Raw genomic sequence first — 24188 nt, 5'->3', positions numbered from 1 at the left:
AATAGATAAATCAAATTTGTGGTTATTTGGTATTTAAGATTATTATCCATATCCTTTCTCAATTTTTCTTTAAATTGAAGTATAACTGACATAAAGTGTATTAGTCTCAGGTGTACAACAGCGATTTGGTATTTTTATGCATCACAAAATGATCACCATAAGTCTAGTTACCATCTCATCACATAAAGTTATTAAATATTAACTATATTCCCTATCTATACAGTATATCTCTGAGATATTCTATCACAGTGTTTGCACCTCTCAGTTGCCCTCATTCATTTCACTCACCTTTCCATCCCACTCCACTCTGGCAGCCACTTATTTTTCTGTATCTATTATTAGTCTGTTTGCTCAATTGTGTTTTTACACTTCTCATATAAGTGAAATCATACGGTAACTGTCTTTCTGACTTATTTTACTTAGCATAATACCCTCTAGGTCCATGCATGTTGTCACAAATAGTGAGATTTCATTCTTTTCTATGGCTGAGTAGTATTCCACTGTGTGTATATTATACATATAAATCTTCTTTATCCATTAGTTTATCAGTGGGCACTTAGGTTGCTTTCATATCTTAGCCATTGTGAATAATACTAGAATGAACATAGGGGTACATATCTTTTTGAATTAGTGGTTTTGACTTCTTTGAAAAAAACTGCCCAGAAGTGGAACTGCTGAATCATACAGTTGTTCAATTTTTACTTTTTAAGGAACCTTCACCCTGTCTGTATAGTGCAGAACAGCTCACATTCCCACCAGTGCATGAGGGCTCCCTTCCACTTCAGCCTTGTCAACACTGATTACTTGTTGTCCTTTGGATACGAGTCCTAACTGACGGGTGTGAGGCGGCGTCTCACGGTGGTTTTGATTTGCATTTCCTTGATGATTAGTACCACTGAGCATATTCTCATGTGTCTACTGGCCGTAAGTGTATCTTCTCTGGAAAAATGTCTATTTAGGCCCTCTCCTCATTGTTAACTGTTTGTTTTTGGTGTTGAGTTGTATGGGTTCTTAGGCTATTTTGGACATCAAGCTCTTAGCAGATATGTTGTCTGGAAATACCTGCTCGGGTTCAGTAGGCTGCCTTTTCATTTTGGTGGTAGTTTTCTTTGCTGTGCAAAAGCTTATTAGGTTGCTACAGTCCCATTTGTTTGTTCTGCTTTTGTTTCCCTTGCCTGAGGAGATATATCCAAAACAATTTCATGAAGACCAATTCAGTGTACTGCTTATGGTTTCTTCAAGGGGTTTTATGGCTTCAGTTTTTCTAAATATTTTTTTGAGTTCATTTTCATATACGATGCGGGAAAGTAGTCCAGTCTGACTCTTTGGCATGAAACTGTCTAGTTTTCCCAACACCATTTATTGACAAGGCTATCTTTTTCCCACTGTTTGTTCTTCCTTCCTTTCTTGTGGGTTGACTATATATGTGGGTTTATTTTGGGGTTCTCTGTTTTGTTCCATTGACCTTTATGTCTGTTTCTATGCCAGTACCATATTGTTTTGGTAACTAGAGTTTTGCAGTACAGTTTGAAATCAATGACCATGACACCTCTAGCTTTGTTCTTCTTTTTCAAGATTGTTTTGGCTACTTGGGGTCTTTTGTGTTTCTTCTTTGTTCCAGTTCTGCAAAATTGCCATTGATGTTTTGGTAGGATTTGCACTGACTCTGTACACTGCCTCGGTAGCAGGGTGATTTTAACAATGTTCACTCTCCAAATCTATGAGCATAGTCCATCTTTTAGGTGGTTTGTGCCACCTTCAGCTTCAGCACGTCTTTGTACAGGGCTTTCACCTCTTTTACTAGATTTATGACTAGGTATTTTATTCTTTTTTGATGCAATTTTAAATGGAATTGTTTTCTTAATTTCTCCTGACAATTTGTTAAGGTATAGAAGTGCAACAGATTTCTATATATGGATTTTATATCGTGCAACTTAATTAGTTCTCTGATGGTGTCTTTAGGATTCCCTATATATAGTACCATGTCACCTGCAAACAGTGGCAGTTTTACTTCTATTTTCTGATTCGGATTACTTTTATTTATTTTTCCTGTCTGTTGTGGATAGGACTTCCAATGTAATGTTAACAGGAGTGGTGAGTGACTCTCTTATCTCAGTAAGACCCTTCTCTTGTTCCTCACCTTAGAGGAAATGCTTTTGGCTTTTCACTGTTGAGTATGATATTAGCACTTGTCATACATGGCCTTTATTATGTAGAGATGTGTCCCTCTATACCCATTTTGTTAAGAGTTCTTAATCACAAATGGATGTAGAATTTTGTCAAAAGATAATTGAACCATCCTTACATCCCTGAGATAAATCCTACTTGATCACAGTGTATGATCCTTTCAATGTACTGGTGAATTTGGCTAGCTAAGACTTTGAAGCTTTCTATATCTATGTTTACCGGTGATACTGGCCTGCAATTTTCTTTTTGTGTGTGTGGTATCTTTGGTTTTTATATCAGGGTGATGCTGACCTTGTAAAAATAAGTCCAGAAGTGCTCCTTCCTCTTCAGCTTTCTGGAACAGTTTGAGAAGACAGTGTTAACTTTTCTCTAAATGTTTCATAGAATTCACCCATGAAGACATCTGGTCCTGGACTCTTTGTTTGCTGGGAGTTTTCTTTTTAATTTACTGATTCAACTTCATTACCGGTAACTGGTCTGTTGATACTTTCTTCCTGATTCAGTCTTGGAGACTGTAAGTTTCTAGGAACTTATCCATTTCTTCTAGGTTGTCCACTTTACTGTGCATAATTATTCATAGTATCTTAGGATCCTTTGCATTTTTAATGGCGATGGATGTGATTTCTCTTTCATCTCTGATTTTCTTTGGCCCCTATCTGTTTTTCTTGATGAGTCTGGTAAAATTTTTTCATCGTCTCAAAGAAATAGCTCTTAGTTTTATCGAACTTTTGTACTGTTTTTGTCTCTTTTACTGCTCTAATTTTTATTATTGTAGTCACTTTAGGTGTTAGCTTCCATTTTCATTTGTCCCTAAGTACTTCTTAATTCTCTCTTTATCAGTGACCCACTGGTTGCTCAGTACCATACTGTTTAGTCTCCGCTTGTCTTCTGCAGTTTTTCCTTGTAGTCGGTGTCTAATCTCATACTGTTGTGGTTGGAAAAGATGCTTGATGTAATTTCAACCTCCTTAAATTTATTCAGATGTATTTAGTGGCATAGCATACGATCTATCCTGGAGAATGGTCCATGTGCACTTGAAAAGAATGTGTATTCTGATGCTTTTGGATAGAATGTTCTTAGTCTATCTAATCTAATGTATCTTTAAAGACAGTATTTCCTTAATGATTTTCTGTCTGGAATGTTAGTCTCCTGTTATTGTTTTACTCTTCGGTTCCTCCCTTTATGTCATCAATATTTGCCTTATACATTTAGGTACTTCTCTGTTTGGTGTATAAATATGTTTTTAAAATTTTATACTATAGTTAATTTACAATGTGTGTGTTTTAGGTGTATAGCAAAGTGACTCATATATACATATACACATATCCATTCTTTTTCAGATTCTTTTCCAAGAGGTTACTATAGAATATATGTTCCCTGTGCTATACAGTAGGTCCTTACTGATTACCTATTTTATATATAGTAGTGTGTCTTTGTTAATCCCACACTCCTAACTTATCCCTGCCTCCCCTTTTTCCTCTAGTAACTGTAAGTTTGTTTTTGAAGTTCTCTTTTTTTTTTTAGAACTGGTTTTTTCTGTCCAGCTTGTATGGTTTTCATTATTCTGTTTTCCATGTCTCTGATCCATTCCCTGTATCATCTAATCTACTGCTGATTCCTACTAGTATATATATATGTATTTTTTATTTCAGTTATTATAGTCTTCACCTCTTTTTGGCTCTTTTTATTTTCTGTCGGTTAAACTTCTCACCATGTTCATCCATTCTTCTCCTGAGTTTGTGGAGCGTCTTTATGATCATTACCTTGAGTTATTTATTGGATAAAATTGCTTATCTCCACTTTGCTTAGTTCTTCTTCTAGGGGTTTTATCTTGCCTCCTTAGTTTAGAACATAGTTCTGTCTTTTCATTGTGCCTAATTCTCTGTGTTTGTCTCTGTGTATGAGGTGGGTTGGTTATGTGTTCTGAGCTTGGACAAGTACCCCCATGTAGCTGATGTTCCCCAACAGCGGTGGACTCCCATGTGGTGGCCAGTTACACAGTGTAGGGTGCCTCCTCTGTAGGCTGCATGGGCCTTCTGTGGTGGCAGGGCCAACTACTTTCAGTATGCTGGCAGGCAAGGCCTGGTATGCATGAGCAGAGCTGGTGCCAGTCTGCTGGTGGGGAGAGTGCTGATGGGAGCCGGGGGGTGGGGGGGACTCCAAAATGGTGCTTGTCAGCACCAGTGTCCTTGTGGTCAGATAAGTTCCCCCAAATGGCTGCCCCCAGCATCTGTGTTCCCACTAGGGAGTCCCAGTTGCCTCCTGTCCCTCTGGGAGGTTCTCCCAGATTAGCAAGGAAATTTGACCAGCCTCCTTTCAAATCACTGCCCATATGCTGGGACTTGGGACATGTGGGATTTTGTGTGCACTCTAAGAGTGGAGTCCCTATCTCCCACAGCCCTCTAGCTCTCCTGAAAAGAAGACCAGATGTTCTGGGGGCTTGTCTTCCTGGTGAGGAGTCTCTGGACGGCGAAACTGCTGTGGGTCTTGAACCTCTCTCTCTCTCTGGGAAGGATTACCCTGCAGTTGTGATTATCCCCCCATTTGTGGGCTGCCTGCCTGAGGTTGTAGGTCTTGACTGTACCATGCATCTGCCTCTCCTTACCATCTCATTGTGGTTCCTTCTCTGTATCTTCAGTTGTAGAAAGTATCAGTCTGTTAGTCTTCAGGTTGTTCTCGTAGTTGTTCTGTAAACAGCTGTTAATTTGGGTGTGCCCATGGAAGAAGGTGAGCTCAAAGGCTCGCCATCTTGGCCACATCTCTACCCTTTCCAAATCTAAACAAATTATTTTGGACATATACATTTTACCTCCATGGGAAAATGTTTTCTTCCAAGTCTATATTATATTGGGGTAAAAAAGTAAGGGTAGAAGAGTAAGGGCAGGAGTTCCGGTTTTGACACGAGTCAGTGTATTTCAAAGACAAGGAAACAGTGAATGTCAAAATCCCCTGAGAACAGAACTGAAAGCTGAAAATTGTCACGTGTGCTTTTTAGGTTGAGTCTCTCTATGCTAACCTACATTTGTAAAACGGCCCCTCACCTCCTAGTGGCACTGGAGGTGGGACCCAGCAAGCCGAGTTCAGGCCCACTGTAAATGTCCACTGCAATGCTGAGTACTGCTGAGAGACAAAAGCAAAGTAAAATTTCAGTAGCTACCGAAAGATAGGGAAATCTCCTTAGAGGCAGTGCCACACAGAGGTGGAAAGAGCAGAATCTAGAACCACGGTGCTCACCGTCAACCCCAGCATCACCACCACACTAGCAGGCTACTCTGCGTCTCAGAGCCCCATCTCCCAGGCTGCATGCACGTCAAGGGCTCAGCACTGGGCCTGGCACACAAGGTGCTCAGCAAAGGTAAACTGTGACTGTGGCTATTTCATTGCTCTTAAGCTGTGGATCCGTCTTTGCATGGACCTCATTTTCCTTTATGACTTCTTTCTCTGCACCCACAGTGTTTAGCGTCCCATGGCATTAGGTCTTCAACCAGCATTTATACCTAATGATCACAGGTGGGTAGCATAGTCAGAGGGGTGTTATTTGATTCAGACCTGTGCTCCCTGAACTCTAGAGACTTGTGGGCTTGGTCTGTGGGAAGGGAGTCCCACGCAGGGAAGGGTTAGAACTGTGGTCCAGAAGAACTCAGAACAGGGAGGAGGAATGGCTGTTCAGGGTCTGATGAGCTGAGTCAGTAGTTGTGTCTTCATATGTCATTTATTAGATACCCAAATACAAACAGGTTTTGCTTTTTCTGTACCATTGCTGCCATCCATGAGCCCAAAGTAAGTCAGAGTATCTGAAAACTCCAATAGTTAACTAGTAAAGTACAATGAATAAAACCAGTTCTCACCTACTAAGAGGCCTCCATTTGAACCTCCATTAATAGTCAGCCTCTTGGGAGACGTGTAACCTTCCTTGATAAGATATTCAGCAGCACACTGAAAGTCATCAAAACAGTTTTGTTTGTTGGCCAAGATACCACCTATAATGTGCCAAAGTGAAAGATAAGTTAATTAACAAAATACTAAAAAAAAAAAAAAAAGAAAGAAAGAAAGAAAAATCAGCAAAAACATTTTAACATAAGAGGAATTCAAATGATGATAAGGCATAGTTTCAACTATTGATCAACTTAAACACAATGAGCTAACACTACATTTAGAAAAATGCCTCAATTTATGCACTATGGAAATCCATCATGAGTACCACAACTGCTAATCCATACAGTGCCTTTGTATTTTTCTAAAACCTCTTAGAACTTAAAAGGCAAATGCCCCAAAGGGAGCAGATGATCTGTTATGATGTCAGACAACCATGAGAATAAAAACGAGAAAGCATGTCATCAACACGAACTTGTGTTCTGGGAGGAGCTGGGCTCACTGACACACGACTTGGAGCAGAACTGAGTCCTCCACGGGCTCCACAGAGTATGCGACGATGGAGGTGAGCTCACTGCCTCTTCCCTGGGAAGATGAAAGTGCTCTGCACGGAGGGGCTCATGTCTCACCTCTCCTCTCTGCAGGACTTTGAGATGGGTAAGTGATTTTGAGAACTAAAGCTCTCCAATTTTGCTCTCGGCTATTTATTCAAGAATTTAAGTAGGAATTTGGAGAAGGGAATGGCAACCCACTCCAGTATTCTTGCCTGGAGAACCCCATGTAGAGAGGAGCATGGAGGGCTTATAGTGCATAGGGTGGCAGAGTCGGACACAAGTGACTCACAAACATAAGCAGGAATTCGGTGATTAGGTGTGGGAATGTTGCTGCACAAAGTAGCTTATTAGTTTTAGTCTTGGCCCTGCAGCATGCAGGGTCTTCCCCTGCCAAGGACTGAACTCATGCCCTGCTTCAGCAGAACTGCAGATTCTTAACCATTGGGCCACCAGGGAAATCCCCAGTTTCTCTAGTCTTTTTTTCTCTCTAGTCTTGAATGAAGAGGATCTCAAACATCTCCCCAGAGAATCTCAGCTTTCTTGTAGCCAAATGAAGCCATTAAGAGAAGAACATCTGTAAGGTCTTAGAATATCTAAAAATAAAGGCCAAAAGTCAAAGTCATGCTCTCAAAGGAATGGATACCTGAAATAACTGCCTATGAAATGAACAAAAAGTGGACATAGATCTGATTAGATATTTGAGATTAAGTATAACCATCTTTGCAGAAATTCAATTAAGGATGAAGCAGTGCTACTGAAGAAATTTTTTCATATCAAAACAAATGTTATTAAGATTTTAATCAGAAATTATCCATGAATTAGAATAGCTAGGATAACTTAGTTTCCAGGAGTAATATAATTTTGGATATATGACTATATTTTTTAAAGGGCATTAAATTTTAAAACTCAATTAACAGAATGGAATCTACATTTATCAATGTTCAATATGACAGGGCCTAACTGAAAAGGTCCATTTGGGGTCCTTTCACTGCCTAAATTGGGAGGAAGTCTATGATCAATCTAAACACAGGTAAGCAACTTTCAGCTTCAGTCAAGCTGCAAACTTCCTTCCCGCCAAGGCTTTTGGAAAATAACTTGGTTATATTTAATACAGAGGTGAGAAGTTGACCAAGGCCAAGGGAGGCACTCTTCCCTATCAGAGCTCAGTGGACCACCTAAGGAATGGGAGAATTTCACGGTGAAGAAGTTGGGTCCCTTGAGAAGGCCACAGTGTCAGGAGTCCATGCAGGTAGGTGTTTAAGTGTGTACATGAAAAGTTTTAAACCAGAAAATCAGGTGAATCAAGGGCTCCAGACTTAGCATATTGGTTTGGGATGTAAATCAAACATATGGTATGTTGAGATTTTATTTTAATTCTCCCTTTCTTAGTCATCTCTTAATATCACAGTTTCACAGTATGATTTTAGTGTAACTAAACTCTAATATCAGGTCCAAGTCAAACTTCTACAATAAATTCTATGCTGTTCCAAATACAATGACAATCGATAAAGCCTTCAGGGATGACACCTGGCAGCAGTTGGCCCAACAATGGCTGGGGCCCCATGTGTTCACTGGGGACATTCATTCTTGCTAAGATGCTCAAATAGTTTGCTGTCTAACATTGGTCCTTGGGGGTGCGTGCTGAAGACCTAGGGGTCAGTTCTGAGCCTTTCCTGCCTCCTGACACCTAATAGTTGCTTAGGAAGAATTTTCTTTACAGATCTACCCTCCTCTTTGTTGATCTGATTTGATGCAGCACACCAGAGCCTCTGGCCTCAGGAGGCAGAGAAGAACAAGTAGGTTTATGGATCTGAAGGGTGGTCTTGGATGCTCTTCCTGTGGAAGAAGGGCCCCCTTGCCTGATGCTGCCCCTGGGCACTGGGGTCCGCCCTCGGGCCTGCAGACTGTCTTCCACATGATGGCTGATGTCGAGAGGGGAGTGAAGGTGCCTGCCCCAAACACAGGAATAAGACAATGGAAGAGCATCTTCTGCAAGTTATTGATTCGTCTATACATTTCAGATACACACAAGCCTGGGAGACAGGGCATGCTCCATATAGAGAGAGAAGGAAAAGACAGGGCTTTAAAAATAAAGACCGCCATAATGTTTTTAATTTCCTCAAGCAACTAGATCCCATGCTTCAGGAGGCCAGAGATTGAGTCGTTAAAACCAGAAAAGAATTAACAACTGCGTTGAGTTTAATAAAAACTGCACATGATAGAGTCCCAACAGTAATGCTAGGGGGGATGCTTTGAAAACTTGGAGAAAACAAGCAAAAGATGCCCAAACTGGGACTAGGAAAGCTCTATTTTAGAGAGATTTTTTCTCTTAAGAGAAAATAACCTGGTTTTGCAGTCTGTTTTAAGAGAGCGTGGCTTTCACTGTTTAGCATTATCTGGCTAACAGAGGCCACAATAAATACCAAAAGTTATCCCCCAGACTCACTTCTGACAGTGATAGATAAAAATGTACCCCATATATTGCTAAAAAAATTGATTATGGTATGAAGGGGATGCTTCTGAAAAATATGTACTTCATTAAAATAGACTGCAAAGGAAAATGTGAAAAGACTGAGCTGTTAATTTAAACAGACACTAAAACTACAGTTTCAATTTAGAAAGGCGGGGATACTGTCAGCAGTGTGTCTGGAAGCATCCTTATTTTTCATCTGTCTTGTCTCTTCTGCTCCTAACCCCTCGGCTAGACTGTCCATATTTGTGTTTCTGCAGAGAACACGCCTCACCTTTATGCCATGTCTCTCCGTATTCGCCACCTCCTCTGATGTTGGCCACTGCAAGGACACCACCCATGTGTCTCACGAAGATGAGCCTGGACACACTGCGAGATGGTAAAAGGGTTAACTGCCACGAAGTGCCCGGCGAGGATCACACTGGCTCCCTCCACCACACACGTACCCCTGAAGACACTCCACACATGGTATCATTTGAACCGGAACCCAGTGCTTACATAGTTCACTTAAATCAAGCAGTGTAAAACTTCTGACTGATTAACTGCAAAGCTCAGACATTTTCACGAGCATTCAGTATACCTCACTTTGAACAACTGTCTTGGCAAACAGAACACTGCCAAGCCACCTGACCCAGCCCTGGCGTGAACACCCAGTACTCGCTCCTGCGATTTTTTCCAGTATCTTTCTCCAAATTAAGTTGGAAAAAAGAAAGAAAGCTCTTTCTGAAGTATGACTTTTACACAGGTTTCTCAGAGATTTACATGTTAAAGGACACAGACCAGAAAACAAGAATGGAGTGCCCAGGGCTGGAGGATGTTTTCTAGAAACAAACAGAAGAAACTATAGCACAAAGCTTCTTTACAAAATTTAGATTTTATGTTTTCCTCCTCCTCTTTCCACTGACCCTAACAGTATTAGTACTGAGGTTATTTCTCTGCTTGCTGTAACTGAAATTAATTTTGCTTTTAAAACTATTTCTGAAATTGTATCATTCTTTCAGTAACTGAGGAAAGGACAGGCTTCGGCAGCCCGAGGATCTGGATGGTCTGGGTGCTGAAGATCAGAGGAAGGGGAGCTGAGGTAGGTGATCAGACCAGACACTCATGTGGTCTTTCCTTCAACATTTTTCCTACACCTTGGATGGTCTCTGCTGAAACTACCAGCATATCCAGTGGCTCAGAAAAGAAAACATGTAAGTACACTTCCTTACTCATTTCAACTCCCAACACAGAACAGGCTTAATAAATACACACAATGAAAGACAAGATTTGTGGGGACCAAGGGAAGGGGGCTCAGGTGCAGACACAGTCTAGACCAGCCTCTGGCTTCTCCTACTGTTTGCAGAAGATCAGATACACAGAGGTGCCACGCTTACCTGTAGTTGGGTGTGATAGATATATTGAAGCCACCGTAGCCATATAGGAAAGCAGGGTGAGAGCCATCCAATTTTATGCCCTTTTTATGCACGATGAACATTGGAATCTTTGTACCATCCTTGCTAGGGTAGAAAATCTAGAACAAAAGAAAGCAGAGTAGTTAGATTTCACATTCCTGAGTAAGCACTTGAATGCTTCTACATGGGAAAAGCAGGTAGTAAATTTTTTAAGATGCAGAGTGGCACAGTGAAAATCTAGTACCACTAAAGGGCTAGGTGATGACAAAGCATATTTCAGTTTTTACGGAGACAGTGTGGAGTAGTGCACTCAGGCAGACTTGACTTTGAATTCTTATTCACTGTCAAAAGCTAGGTAACCCCGGGCAAGTTGTCTGTTCTCAGCCTTATTTCTTTATCCCTAAAATGTGGCTGTCATGCCCACCTCTTAGGGTCTCCATGAAGCCCAACTAAGAGAAGAGGCATTCAGTTTGCTCCTCCTGAGCATCTCCTCCCCCAGCGCTGGAAAGTCAGATTTGGCTTTTCTGCCAAACAGTCCAATTGAGGAAGACAATTTCTCTAGGAGAGACAATTTATATTCAACCTACTCTTTACATGTTAAGACACGCTTCATTTTTCTATGTTCACCTACTAAATAAACGTTAGCAACAACAAAATGCGTGTGAGCTTTATAGGGTAAATGAGGAACAACACAGAAATCCTGTTGTTTTGATTAAACGGTGACACTTTCTCCAGTATTGATAATGAAGGCTCATCAAACCTTCCTGAATCTGGACATACTCAGGCAAGTTCAGTTAACATTTCTAGATTCATTACATTTTGGGTAAAAGAAATAACAGAAAAAGGATTAGCAAGAGAACGTGAAATGCTATTCAAACAGTAAGACACACAAAAAGCACTAAGTCACCCAAAGCTGATAATGGCTTGTTCCAGACAAAAGTCTGTAAACGGCTTTCTCTTTGGGGAAACATGGTGTCTTTATCCCAAATGACACCTGTTAAGTGCCGCTGCTTAGAAACATCTTTCTAATAACTTCACAGTCAAAGACACAAATGTCTACAGTCACTGTAACTTGGAGCCATATTCTATCCAGAGCTTTTTAAGGTAGCAGTTCTACTGTAGGAAGTTGCCACAAAGTCTTTGGAAACAGTGAGGGGTGGGCAGGAGAGAGGGGGAAGTCGAGGCAGATTTGGAGAAAGGCACTACTACTGGGTCACAATTAATGCCTGCAAAGTCTGGTTTTTTTGGAACCTGCCAAGAAATATAACAAGCATTTGCTTCTGACTTTGGAGAGAAATACTGAGACAGTACATAAATTTGGTCGTTAAGGAGTCATGGAGAATACACTGCAGAGTTCAAAATCATTCATTGGGACAGAGTCTTATTTAAAGTTACCGAGTGCCAGTTAGCAGCCACTAATAGAAAATAACTGTGTGGGCAGGACAAGCAAATGCAGTGGCAGAGGAACAAGCGGCGGCCTGGGGTAGTGCACTAACACAGGGCCCTCGATCAGCAGTGATCTAACCACAGAGGCAGCCGCATCCAGGAGCGAATGGTCTCACATGATTCTGCCTTAACGAATACAGCTGCCTCCCAACTTCCCACCTGCCCTCCAACCCCGGCCCCACACCTATCCCCTCTTTGGTCCATCTGAGCTCTCTTCAGGCCACAGCCCCTCTGCACCAGCCAGCTGCACTGGTGCACCTCTGTTCCCACTAAGCTCTCAGGCCCTCCTCTTTGCTACCACCTGGAGGAGGATTTCCAGTGCCTGAACTGGTCTGTTCCCATCTGTTTCCAGGACAAAAAGGAACACAATCCAAAGCACAAAGGCTCCCTTATGCCTGTAGCTGCAAAAAATGTACCCAAGCCCTAAGCTGCTGTGGTTCACATGTTAAAATAACAACATTGGAAACACTGTCCCAAAGTGAAGGAGCGCTACGAGGATGATTACAACAATATCTTCAACGCCTTAAAAGGTTAGTTCAGACTTGAACGTGCACACTTAATACATATGTATACAGGTTTTTTCAAATTTCTCTATATAGACACAGAACAGTATTTTATGCCATTTCATTTCATCTATGGAATGGCAACTGATAATAAACTTAACCTGACTCTCTAAACTGATTCCTCCTGAAGCCACTTCCTTCAGAACTTTTCTTTCAGAGGCTTTGTGGGTATTTTCTTTGTAGATCTGCTCATGAGATCTCCTGTAATGAGGAGAAGCTCATTTCCTTGTTCTTCCCAAACCTGGCCCAATCAAAAAGCTCCACCTCAGAATCTACACTTGTGGTTCTTGAACCTTATTGGTTAGACCTAAGCATCTGGTGGCTCAGACGGTAAAGTGTCTGCCTAGAACGTGGGAGACCCGGGTTTGATCCCTGGGTCGGGAAGATCCCCTGAAGAAGGAAATGGCACCCAACTCCAGTACTCTTGCCTGGAAAATCCCATGGACGGAGGATCCTGGTAGGCTCCAGTTCATGGGGTTGCAAAGAGTCGGACACGACTGAGGGACTTCACTCACTAAAGCATCTGGCATAAACATGTTAAAAATGCCATTTCCTAGGCATCATTCCCAGGAATTTGGACCCCACAGTGTGGGGTGGATGCTCAAATCTGCAGATTCAGCCCATCTGCTGGCTCTCCTGATGCAGGTGGATCTAGGCTCAAAAAGCGAGTCACGCTGTCGACTTGTATCATCCCCTCTAGCCTCCTCAGTGACATCAACCACAACCAGGTATTTTCCCACAGTCCGTGACAATTCAATCTCAGACTCTACTTCTCTTGACCCAGTTCCCCTGCGATTTTCTTTAGGGGCTAGTGATTTTCTTTCAGCGACTGGTGCGCCTGTCCTGCCTGGATGCCTTACAGGCATCTCTGCTGCCACCACACTATCCACTTGTTCATTCAAATATCTGCTGCATGTCCATTATGTGCCCAGCGCTGTGCTGAGACATACAGATGAACACTACCTGGATAATTCCTTCTGTCGTGAACTTAGCGTCTCCAGAGTCAAGTCGACAGGTACTGCAAACACCCATCCCTTGGCCCTGGAGAACTTGGAGTGCTTCTGAAAGGAACTCATTTCCCCCGTGACTCCAACTTGTTCCACCTTCTCTTCCTTACTCCTGAGGTATCTTCCTTTTTTCTTTCCTTTTTTAAAAAAAACTTTCATTACAAAACTCAAACAGGGGCTCTGTATCAACCTAGAGGGGTGGGATGGGGAGGGAGAATGGAAGGAGGTTCAAAAGGGAGGGGATATATATATAAATATATACACCTATGGCTGATTCGTGTTGAGGTTTGACAGAAAACAACAACAAAAAACTTTCATTACAACATTCAGTCCCTTATATCTCTCTGGCTCTGTCAGCCTGCCTTGGGTTTTCTTGCCCAGCTTGTGACCCTTAGGGTGACCCTTGTCACCCTTAAAGTATCACTAATGCCTGAAATCCTCTAATTCTAACCTAACCAACTGGGTTCCTTGTCCTCCTCTGGACTGCTGGGCACTCAGGAAGTGCCAATTCACTTAATTACAGATGAATAATAGTTGAACTCATGGGCTCTGGCCTTATGCCTTTTTTTCTTTCCACATAAATGAATTATTTATGTTTTTTCTTGACTTGTCCTTGCTATATCTTTGCCAAATGTCTTTTTTACACTTTTTTCGAATCAAATCCAGAGTAGCTGTGTTTTCCATTTTCCTCCATTCCAAGCACCACCCATCTTTATCTGCTGCTCTTTGGATCTGGCTTTGCCTATCTTCATGGGAGTCATATGCTGGATTCTTGAAAAACCTTCTGCCACCTTCACTCACCCTCTGAACCCAGAAGGGTTCACCACTACTGCACTTTTCTGATCTCCACAAATTTTTCTTTTTGTATTGTCTCCTTTTCCTTGGCATACAAACAGATTAAAATTTCTTCTGTCCTACATAACAACAACAAAGCCCCAAGTCTTTTGCACCACCCTGTCTGCCCTTCAAGCTAAATTTCCATCTCCTGCTTCCTTCCTGATCCAATCTATCCGTGGAAACCTACACCCACAGCTCACACCTGCCTGCCTCCTTCAGGACTGTCCCCACCACCGCCCTTTCAAAGGGCATCAGTGGATGTCTTTGTCTCTGCCTGTCCACCTGTACCTTTACCCTAGTGGTGTAGATCCTTCTGAACTTCTTCACATGCTTATAGAGATGTATCTATTTACCCATATTCACATGCACAGGTTATTATTAAATGGCAGTACATAATAAAATCAGGCAAATGTTGGGATAAAACTTATTCTGCTTCTCCCCAGTCAGCTATATATTATGGAATTCTTTCCAGGTTAAGATACACAGACTTAAAACTTCAGTGAAAGAACTTCATTGTATTTAACCATTTAACAAGCTTATTTAACCATTTTGCTCACCAAAAGCTATTCAGACTATTCTCTTTCTGTTAACAATGATGGAATAAATCCCTTTTACATAAAAGGGATTATACACTCCTATTATGACTTCTGTAGGATATATTCTTAGACATGAGATTGCTAGATCAAAGTGTACATGCATTAGAAAATTTAGCAGCGGAACTAGAGTCACGGTGGCAGAATAGGAGGATGTGGAGCTCGCCTCCCCACAAGCGCATCAAGAACACCTCTGCAAACGACGCAGTGCTCGCAGAGCGCCTGCTGAACACTAGCAGAGGACCTCAGATAGCTAAACGGACAAGAAAAACTCCTGCACAACCAGGTAGGATGAAAGGAAGAGAAAAAGGGAGTGAGGCAGATCCTGCACCCCTGGATGGGGAACTGGAGGAGACGAGAGGTTCCCACACTCAGAGAAGCCTCCTCACCAGCGGGGAGACCAGCTGGGACACACAGGGAGCTTTGGAGGAGAGCACAGCAACTGGTCCGTGGCAGGCAGAACAGAGTAAGACCCACACGGGTGGTCTATGCCATAGAGATGGCTGAAAAAGCACATGAAAAGATGCTCAGCATCATGAATTACTAGAGAAATGCAAATGAAAACTACAATAAGGTATTGCCTCTCAGCAGTCAGAATGGCCATCGTCAACAGAATCTATAAACAATGAATGCTGGAGAGGGTATGGAGAAAGGGAACCTCCTGCACTGATGGTGGGAATGTAAATTGGTACAGTCACCATGGAGAACAGTATGGAGGTTTCCTAAGAAACTAAATACAGAACTACCATATGAGCCAGCAATCCCACTCCTGGGCATGTCTGGAGAAAACCACAATTCAAAAAGAAGGTGCACTCCAGTGTCCACTGCACCACTATTTACAATAGTGGAACATGAAAATAACCAAAATGTCCATCAGAAGAGGAAGGCATAAGGAAGACACGGTACGTAAACACAACGGAATACTACTCAGCCAGAAAAAAGAATGAAATGCCATTTGCAGCAACACGGATGACCCCAGAGACTGTCATACTGAGTGAAGTAAGTCAGAGAAGGACAAATATTGTATGATGCTGCTCATATGTGGAATTTAAAAAAAGAAAGAGATACAAACAGACTTATTTACAGATAAGAAGTAGTTACAGACGTGGAAAATAACCTGATTACCAGAGGGGAAAAGGGGGAAGGGATAAATTGGGACTGGGACAGACATATACACACACTATATATAAAATAGATAACTAATAAGGACCTACTCTGCTTCTACTTAATACTATGTAATGACTTATAGGACCCAAAGTGTGGGTGTATGTATATGTATAACTGATTCATTGTGCCATACGGCAGGAAGAAATACAACATTGTAAATCAACTATATCCCAATTTTAAAAAACTCAATAGATTCTGGCAAATAGTTCTCTAAAGATGGTGTGTCAACTTAAGCTCCTAATGACAGTACGTATCAATTCCTTATTAGTAATTGATGTTAAGATGGATTTTAATTTTTGTTGGCCTAGTAGGCAAACATTATCCTATTACTGTTTTAAGATTCGGTTTTTAAATTAGCAAACATTTTCATCTGTTTATTGGTCATTTTATATCTCTTCCTCAGAGATCAAAGTGTGCCTACCCTCTTAGTGTGCTTTCTTTTCTGATCAATGAACAGACACTCTTCTTACATTAAGGGTATTTACCTTTTTTTTCTGCCATATATTTTGTTTGTATTTCTTCCCACTCTATAGCTGGTTTTTAAAGTTTCTTTGTGGTATCTTGAATATAGATAGACAGCACATATATAGATAGGACTCCATCATCCCAACTATAAAAGCATTGTCTATATTTTCATTTTGAATTTTTTACATTTATAGTTATAATCCATATAGTCTGTTTTTACATATATATATATATATATATTTTCTTTTTACATATAGTCTGGTATCTAACTACTTTTCCCCAAATAGTCAACTATTATACACCATTTAATGAAGAGCAGTTCTTCTCCCCACTGTTTAGAAATGCCACGTTCAAATTGGTATCTTCCCGGGCCTTATCCATTTTGATCCCTATCTGGCAACTACTTCTTTGGCTTCCTGTGTGGAGTACCTGATTCTTTTTCAGCCTTTCTAACTGATCCATCACTAGCTCTCCTTCCTGCTGCCAAACGCTACCGTTTTGCACTTTTCTGTATGTGGTGTTCTTTTTTCCCTCTGCAAACTCCCCACTTGCCATCTCAGAGAGCTCCAGTGAACTGCTGTGCTAGGGACCTCCACATCACCATCTGCAGGTCCCAGTGATCAGAAAGGCCCTCAGGGTGCTCGCCGCTGAGGGCTGAGATCTCACGTGGCAGTGGCCTGTCCACATCTCCGAGGCGATGTGCTCGAGGTGCACCCTGTTCAGGTTCCTCTTCAGGGCTCTCATTTCAGCTGGTAGCAGCAGCCTCTTCATTCACTGTCTCCTCAGCCACCCGACTGCCAACTCTCAGAATCAGAGCCTTGTACCAAGAACCCCACACCCAGGCACTCACTCAGTCCTTTCTCCTCTCAGGCCCCTCGCCACGGTGACCCTGCTTAGAGCCTCTGCCGCACCAGCCTCAAACCCACCTGCTACTCCTGGCTCCTCTCACGTCTACAGTGAAGCTAGGCAGGAGCAGTACAAACCTCGAACTATTATTAGTAACATACAACGCCCATAACGTACTTTATATATTTATGTGCTACAAAAGCCATTTCTACTTGATGAGGAGGCAACTGCTGAAGCTTGAACCCACAGGCTATTTTCAGTAGTTTATTGCTACAACAATACCCAGGCTCAAGCCAAAAAGCAAAGAGACTTACTTTTCCCCCTCACAGCTGTAACCAAATGAGAGCAAGCTGACAGCCCACATCCATTCTTTCTGTCCACTGTGGGCACAGCCCTTTGATGGAATGCCAAAGCCATAAAGGAACCCTTAACGGATAGGACAACAAAGTGCTCACATAGGATCCAGCAGACGTCCACTTGAGTAACAGAAAAGGTCTGTCTGTCATCCAGGGCCCACAGCTCATCCCGTGACGGGTCTTCCCCGTTCCCGTCAGCAGCAGAGCAAATGGTTCATGCGACAGATCCAGTTCAACCAGGAGCCTCTGACCCCAACGTTAGCACCAGGGTCTTTCCCCTGGCACACCTGTCCACCTTCACAGACTCTGCTGCTGCTGCTAAGTCACTTCAGTCGTGTCCGACTCTGTGCGACCCCATAGATGGCAGCCCACCAGGCTCCCCTGACCCTGGGATTCTCTAGCACCACTGAAGAATCTAAGAATGTCTCTGGAAGCACCCACGAGACCACCAAGAGGGACTAGGCATTTTGATACACAACCTTCATCAGGGACCCCACAGATGAAAAAGAAACATCGTGGCAGCAGTTTAAAGCCACAGTTAGTTCTAGACATTGGTAAGCCGACCAGAGATTGATCAGACACTGACTTTAGAAAGCTTCCTTCCTAAACTCTGAGTTCCTCCCCTTAAAAATTTATATACTTCATTTTGGAGACTCTCACAGCAGCATAATGACGTTAGTCTACATTTGAAACCAAGAGCATGTGTACAACCAGGCAATAAGGAAATCGCATTCTCTGGGAAGTCCACGCTATTTCTTGATAGAGGACAGAGACGGGTATTTTCAAGTAGTCATAAGACTGTGCTGCCTGGGAAAGAAAGTTGGTGTCAGCTTTTTCTCAGCCCTGGGTGACCAAGGTGATCACTCCAAATTTTGGGGATTCAAGCTGTGTCAGATACAAGGAGAGACTGTCATTCTGGGACCTCATCTGGTGGGACACCCTATCTTATTTTACAAAGGACAAACCCAAGATCCATAAAGATAAAGTACCAGCCAAGGTAACAGTGCCAGTTTATACAGAATTACCACCAAAATCCCTTCCAGAGTTTCTTCTACTCTGTTACGAAGTAATTCACTTCAAGCTATTACTTCCTTGGAAGTAATTACCCCAAATTTTGCAACTATTAGAAACTTTGTCATAGATTCTTCCCACCCCCAAGACAATGATTACTAGACTCTAGGGAATCCAAGGGACAAATATTCTGGCAAAGGTACTGTGCTTTCTATTGCTTTTTTGTTTTTGTTACTCTCTTGAAAAGGAGACTCGCTGAAGCATGTCAAAAGCCTTATTCCAGTTACAGGGGTTATTGTTTATTATTTCTGTTTTAAGCAGAATAAGCCTGCTTGGAAAGATGATCCTTCTCAAAACAATCATCAGTGTACAACCTTGAGGACAGATTATTTAAACAATAATACAAATCTGGCTATGTCTACTAAAAAAATTTCAATAGTAAAATGCAAATTCACTTCAGAAAGGAAACAATGCTTGAGAAAACCATAAGAAAACTGTACTGCTAAGTAATCAATTTAAAGCAGATTCTAATTTTGCATGTTAAAAACCATTATTCTAGTAAATGATTGTTTAACAGAGAGCTCACAGATCTTGAGCTGAATCTTTTAAATTAAAAAACTCTTGAGGAAAAGAGAGGAAATGTCAGAAACGACCCATCTCTACTGTCAGAGTGACAGGGCAGTGGTATTCCCAGATAGAAGGTGATTTTACCCTGGACCACAGGTGCCTTCACACATGGATCTGGTTTCATATAATAGATAAATAGAAACATGTTCCTTTAAAGGAAAAGGAGGAGCAAGTGAACATAACAAGTGAAGGGAACATTACTGTTCAAGAGAATGAAAAGATCAGCTCTCTATGCTGAAGTGATTACTTTTCTGGAGATAATACAGTTCGTAATAAGATCAGTTTTACGAACATATTCAAACATGTGCAGCCATCTAAGTCCCCCACACAATCTTCACCCTCACAGTGAACCTGGTGCAGATTCAGTGCTCTGTGAGCCAAACACCAGGACTCTCGTTATCACTGGTAATGGAATGTGCCCATCCACAGAAGATGAAGGAAAACTGTAAAGGGCAAGCCCTCCACAGAGAAGGACGTCTAGTGTTAGCAACGCCTATCTAATTTTAGAGCCTGACAGGTTGAAAGGAGAATGTGCATAAAAGGGTGCTGAGCTTCCCTTTCCATCAGGCTTGACAGAGGCCACTTGTGTGGCCTGTGCTAAGTGTGGCAAAAACATGTGATGAGGAGCAGAGCTGCTCAGAAATGCCACGCTCAACGCAAACAGGAAACAAAACACACCCAAAGAACTGGGCAGAAGGCAACCTCTCTGCCTGGACTAGCTTGTAAAACAAGTACACAAAGGACTTCGGAAGGTGCTGCACATTTCTGTGCTGGGCTCGGGTTAAAAATACTAGCCTGACATTCGAAGCTTGTAATCCTATCTCTTTTCCAGGATTTTTAACTTTGGAGGAGTAGGGAGGAGTTTGAATCACCTTTGGGCAGGAAATATTAGGGGAAGTGTTTATTCCACATTGCTTTACTCTGCTTTCTAAAGGATGGCTGGACATTTTTGTGACACTGGAGATTTTAAAACCTTCCATGGGGCACCTCAGTGACCACAAAATTGTTCTATTTAAAGATCTATTATAATTTTGGGGACATTTCTTGCGAAGTGCTACACACATGATTTCTGCAGAAACGTTCCGGCTCTCAAAGGCATGGCCATCTGTCCCTTGGAGTAACAGACCTATTCCCAGTCTCAACTGCAGCAAGAAGTGAAATGGAAAGCGGAAGGTTCTAAACCCGAGGACAGACAGCAGTAGAGTCACAAGTGGAACATGGCACTTTGATGAGTGCTTACACTTTAGAGGTAAGTGCATGTGTGCTCAGGCGTGTCCGACTCTTCGTGACCCCACGGACTATAGCCCGCCAGGTTCCTCTGCCCATGGGATTTCCCAGGCACGAATACTGGGGTGGGTTGCCATTTCCTACTCCAGGGGATCAAACCCGCATCTCCAGCACTGGCAGCGGATTCTTTACACTGAGCCACCGGGGAGCCCTAGTTTAGAGGTAGTCAGGTATTTTAAGGTAAAAAGACAGGAGCCATGACTTTTTTGCAGAACATAAAACCCACCTTCAGTTCCACTGGCCTGATCTCCTTGTCAGGGCAAACACACAGACATTTTCATAAAATGTCTGAAGGTGAAGGACTGCCGGGAGCCAGTGTGAGGAATCCCGCCCGTGACAAGGTCATGAGGAAGGAAGCTGACATACACAAGGCGTGCTCAGACTTCAGGGGCCCCTCTGGAAATTCCTAAGCATGTACCCCAACAAAAATCTGCCGGGTTTTGTGCTCTGCTTTTCCACTCTTCTGACATTCTCTGGGAAAAGTCAATTCAGGGCTTTAGTCTTCTGCATTTGAAAGAGTGTTTCAGTCCAAAAACCCCTCTGATGGCTTTCTAGCCTGCCTGCAGGACTCGTACGCTGCGAGTGTGATTGTTTGAGGCCTCCTGACCGCAGGAGGCACAGGAAGCTTAAAACATCCTAGGAATGTAGGGGCTTCCGAAGAGTCAAAATCTTTAGAATAGGACTGATTAAAAGTTTCATTTGTTGAGTCAATGCTTGCTGCTGAATTTTCATATCCTTTATTTTTAGATATAGTTGGTATAATAAAAAAACAAGTAGTAGACCTTGTATTAGCAACATTAGATCTTTGAGTTAAGTACCTTCTTTGTTATAACCCACTGCGCCTTTGTTCTATAGAGATGTAACTTTAGCGCTTTAAGGAAATGCAGATTAAAGAAAAACAGTTAGGGGAAATGAAATTAACATTCATTAAGGAAGAGAGCCAAAAAGTGTTAACAAGCCTCTTGGCTAGAAGATAATGTAAATCACCTGAGACCTTTTGTATACAAAATGATATACGGAAAGAATCTGGGTTGCAACCGCTACATAATTTTGTGTTACCCACTGATCTCCGTGTTTTATCAAAAGTATAAAAGGCCTTCTGAACAATAAAGGATGGGACCAGCTTCTCGGACCAGTTTCTCGGACTAGTCTCTCGGCCTGGTTTTTTGGGAATCTGGCTCCCCCCGTGTCTCTCTCTCTTCTTTTCTCTCTTTCCCTCCCTCTGCCCTGCTCTTTAATTTCAGGGTGAATCTCCACCTGGGGCGCGGAGGCTCGCCAGGTCTACTTACTTGCCCGGGCTGTTAAGACCCATGCAGAAGGGAGCCTAAGGTGAGGCACCCTTAGATATTCAAGCGGGCGCCGGTGGCCCAACGTAGATGGTGCAAATTCCTTGTCTGGAATTTTATTGGTCTTCCGCGTAAACCAAGCTATTCAGCCCTCTTCCTCCACTTAATCTTCTTACTACACTATAGTTTCTTCATCTAATCTTATATCAATCAATAAACAAGTCTTTCCACGCCAACGCCGTCCACCCCTCGATTTCCCTGGATCCACCGGGGCTGGACCCCAGCAAAGGACCTTCTAACTGACTCGTTCAGAGAAAGCAGCTTCTGTTTTTCTAACCGGCATTGTTCCCAAGGCCCTCTCACAGAATGCATACAGTGCCCTATAACGAGGCTCACCACAATGGTCTCTAGGCTGCATGCAGGAGGCATGTGTGTTTGTTTCGTTCTTCATGAAAACAGCATGATGAGGAGTCCTCGCGGGGTTACAAGCACTGCAGTGTGTATGTTCAATAAGCATTTGTTGAATGAATAAATGAGCTAGAACTGCATATTGAACACTCTGATCCTACCAGCCTGCCTCAGTTGCCAAAGTTCAAAGTCATCTTGGGCGCCTCTCACACATCATCTCACCTATCCCCGCCTATGCACATGGCGGCCTTGCCTCTCAACAGGACTCTTGTTTCCAGTCTTTGGATACCTGTTAGCATATTAATCTCCTCAAGATCAAAACTAATGCTCCTCTTAATCCAGGTCACTCCTCTGTTGAAAACATGCAATGACTCTCCACTGTCTACAAAATGGAGCCCACATTTGAGACCAGCAACTGAAACTGTCTACTTTCTCCTTCCAACCTTGGTTAATCATTTCCAGCTATCTTCTCCAGTGAAACTGCCATTTCTCCAGACCCCTGACCTCAGTGTCACATCCTATACAGACTAAAGTATGGCTTGAAACAAAAAATCACTGGCTCGTAGGAATTCACTTGCTTGACCCCCATCCACACTCCTACCAAATGCAGGCATCCCCAGAGCTACATCTCATGAAGGTTCAACCTTTGTTGGGTATGTTCAGTAATGAGAAAAGATTTACAACAGCACATATGGCAGGTCATTTCATTTAGAAACTTCTCTACTTGAGAAAGTCAAAATAGCTGAAAATGCAGGGGATAGATGTTAATCAAGGTTCTGGAGATAGAACCTAGTAATAGTAAACTCCTATACAAGCTAACTATAAACTAAACTTTCCATACATTTAAGAACAAATATTAAAATGCTTGCCAGTTTCTATATTTTTCACAACAGTTTTCTTTAGTCTTTACTTTGGTCAAAACACACATGATTTATTTTACTTGATTTCTTTAAAACACTTATATAATGTTTTCACCATGCACCAAGCACTACTCTAAGGGCTTTATAAATATTTGCTGAATTCAGACATTAAGTCTGTATCATGAATACTGACATTTTTTAGGGAAGTCACAGAGAAGTAACTAATCTAAGTCCGATATCTCATAAGTGATGGAATCGGGATTTGAACCTGGGCTGTCTCACTGCAGACTCCATGCTCCTAGCTACTCTAAACAAGGAATTAGCAAATCCTCTGGCTCTTCGGCAACGGCTCCTCCTGAGTCCTCAAGGGCACAACTACTGTGCCTTCATGCATCTCCCTTCTGAGACTGTGCACCAGTTTACATCTATACCTAACATCTGTGACCAGAGTACAGTAGGCTCTTAGAAACAAATGGATAAATGCACAAGTGAATGCTCAAACTGGAGTCTATGCTTCAATAAAACACAGGAAAAAGTATTTTAAGTGCCAGTTCACTAAAAGATATTAGCAAACCGAGATCAACAATATATTGAACAGACCATATATCACAATCCAGCGGAATTTATTCTAGGGATGCAAGGATGATTCACTACTCACAAAATCAGTCCATGTGATATACCACATTAACAAAATGAAGGATAAAAATCTTATAAAGAAAAAGCATTTGAAAAAATTCAGTATTTCTTTATAATAAAAACTCTCAACAAAGCAGGTATAGAGGGAACAAACCTCAACATAATAAAGGCTACATATATAACAGGCCCGCAGCTAACATCATACTCAATGGGAAAAAGCTGAAAGCTCTAAGGTCAGGATCAAGACAAGGATACCCATTCTTGGCACTATTACTCACCATAATATTGAAAGTCCTAGCCAGAGCAATTAGGCAA

The 24188-nt window shown here is 42.2% G+C and overlaps 1 protein-coding gene across 1 annotated transcript in view; it reads right to left on the bottom strand.

The window, feature by feature from the left end:
• The window catches only part of PREP (prolyl endopeptidase), a 143953-nt gene that overhangs the window by 7260 nt on the left and 112505 nt on the right, over positions 1-24188 (bottom strand). The window contains exons 11-13 of the mRNA XM_069598252.1: positions 10461-10597; positions 9359-9453; positions 6036-6167 (exon numbers count right to left, since the gene is read on the bottom strand). Of these exons, the coding sequence (XP_069454353.1) occupies positions 6036-6167; positions 9359-9453; positions 10461-10597 (364 nt within the window). The remainder of the gene's footprint in view (positions 1-6035; positions 6168-9358; positions 9454-10460; positions 10598-24188) is intronic.

The sequence above is a fragment of the Ovis canadensis genome, chromosome 8 (assembly GCF_042477335.2).
Source record: "Ovis canadensis isolate MfBH-ARS-UI-01 breed Bighorn chromosome 8, ARS-UI_OviCan_v2, whole genome shotgun sequence".
In the NCBI taxonomy this organism is placed as follows: domain Eukaryota; kingdom Metazoa; phylum Chordata; class Mammalia; order Artiodactyla; family Bovidae; genus Ovis; species Ovis canadensis.
Note: the sequence above shows the minus strand (reverse complement) of the source record. Positions and strands in the feature narration are given on the sequence as shown.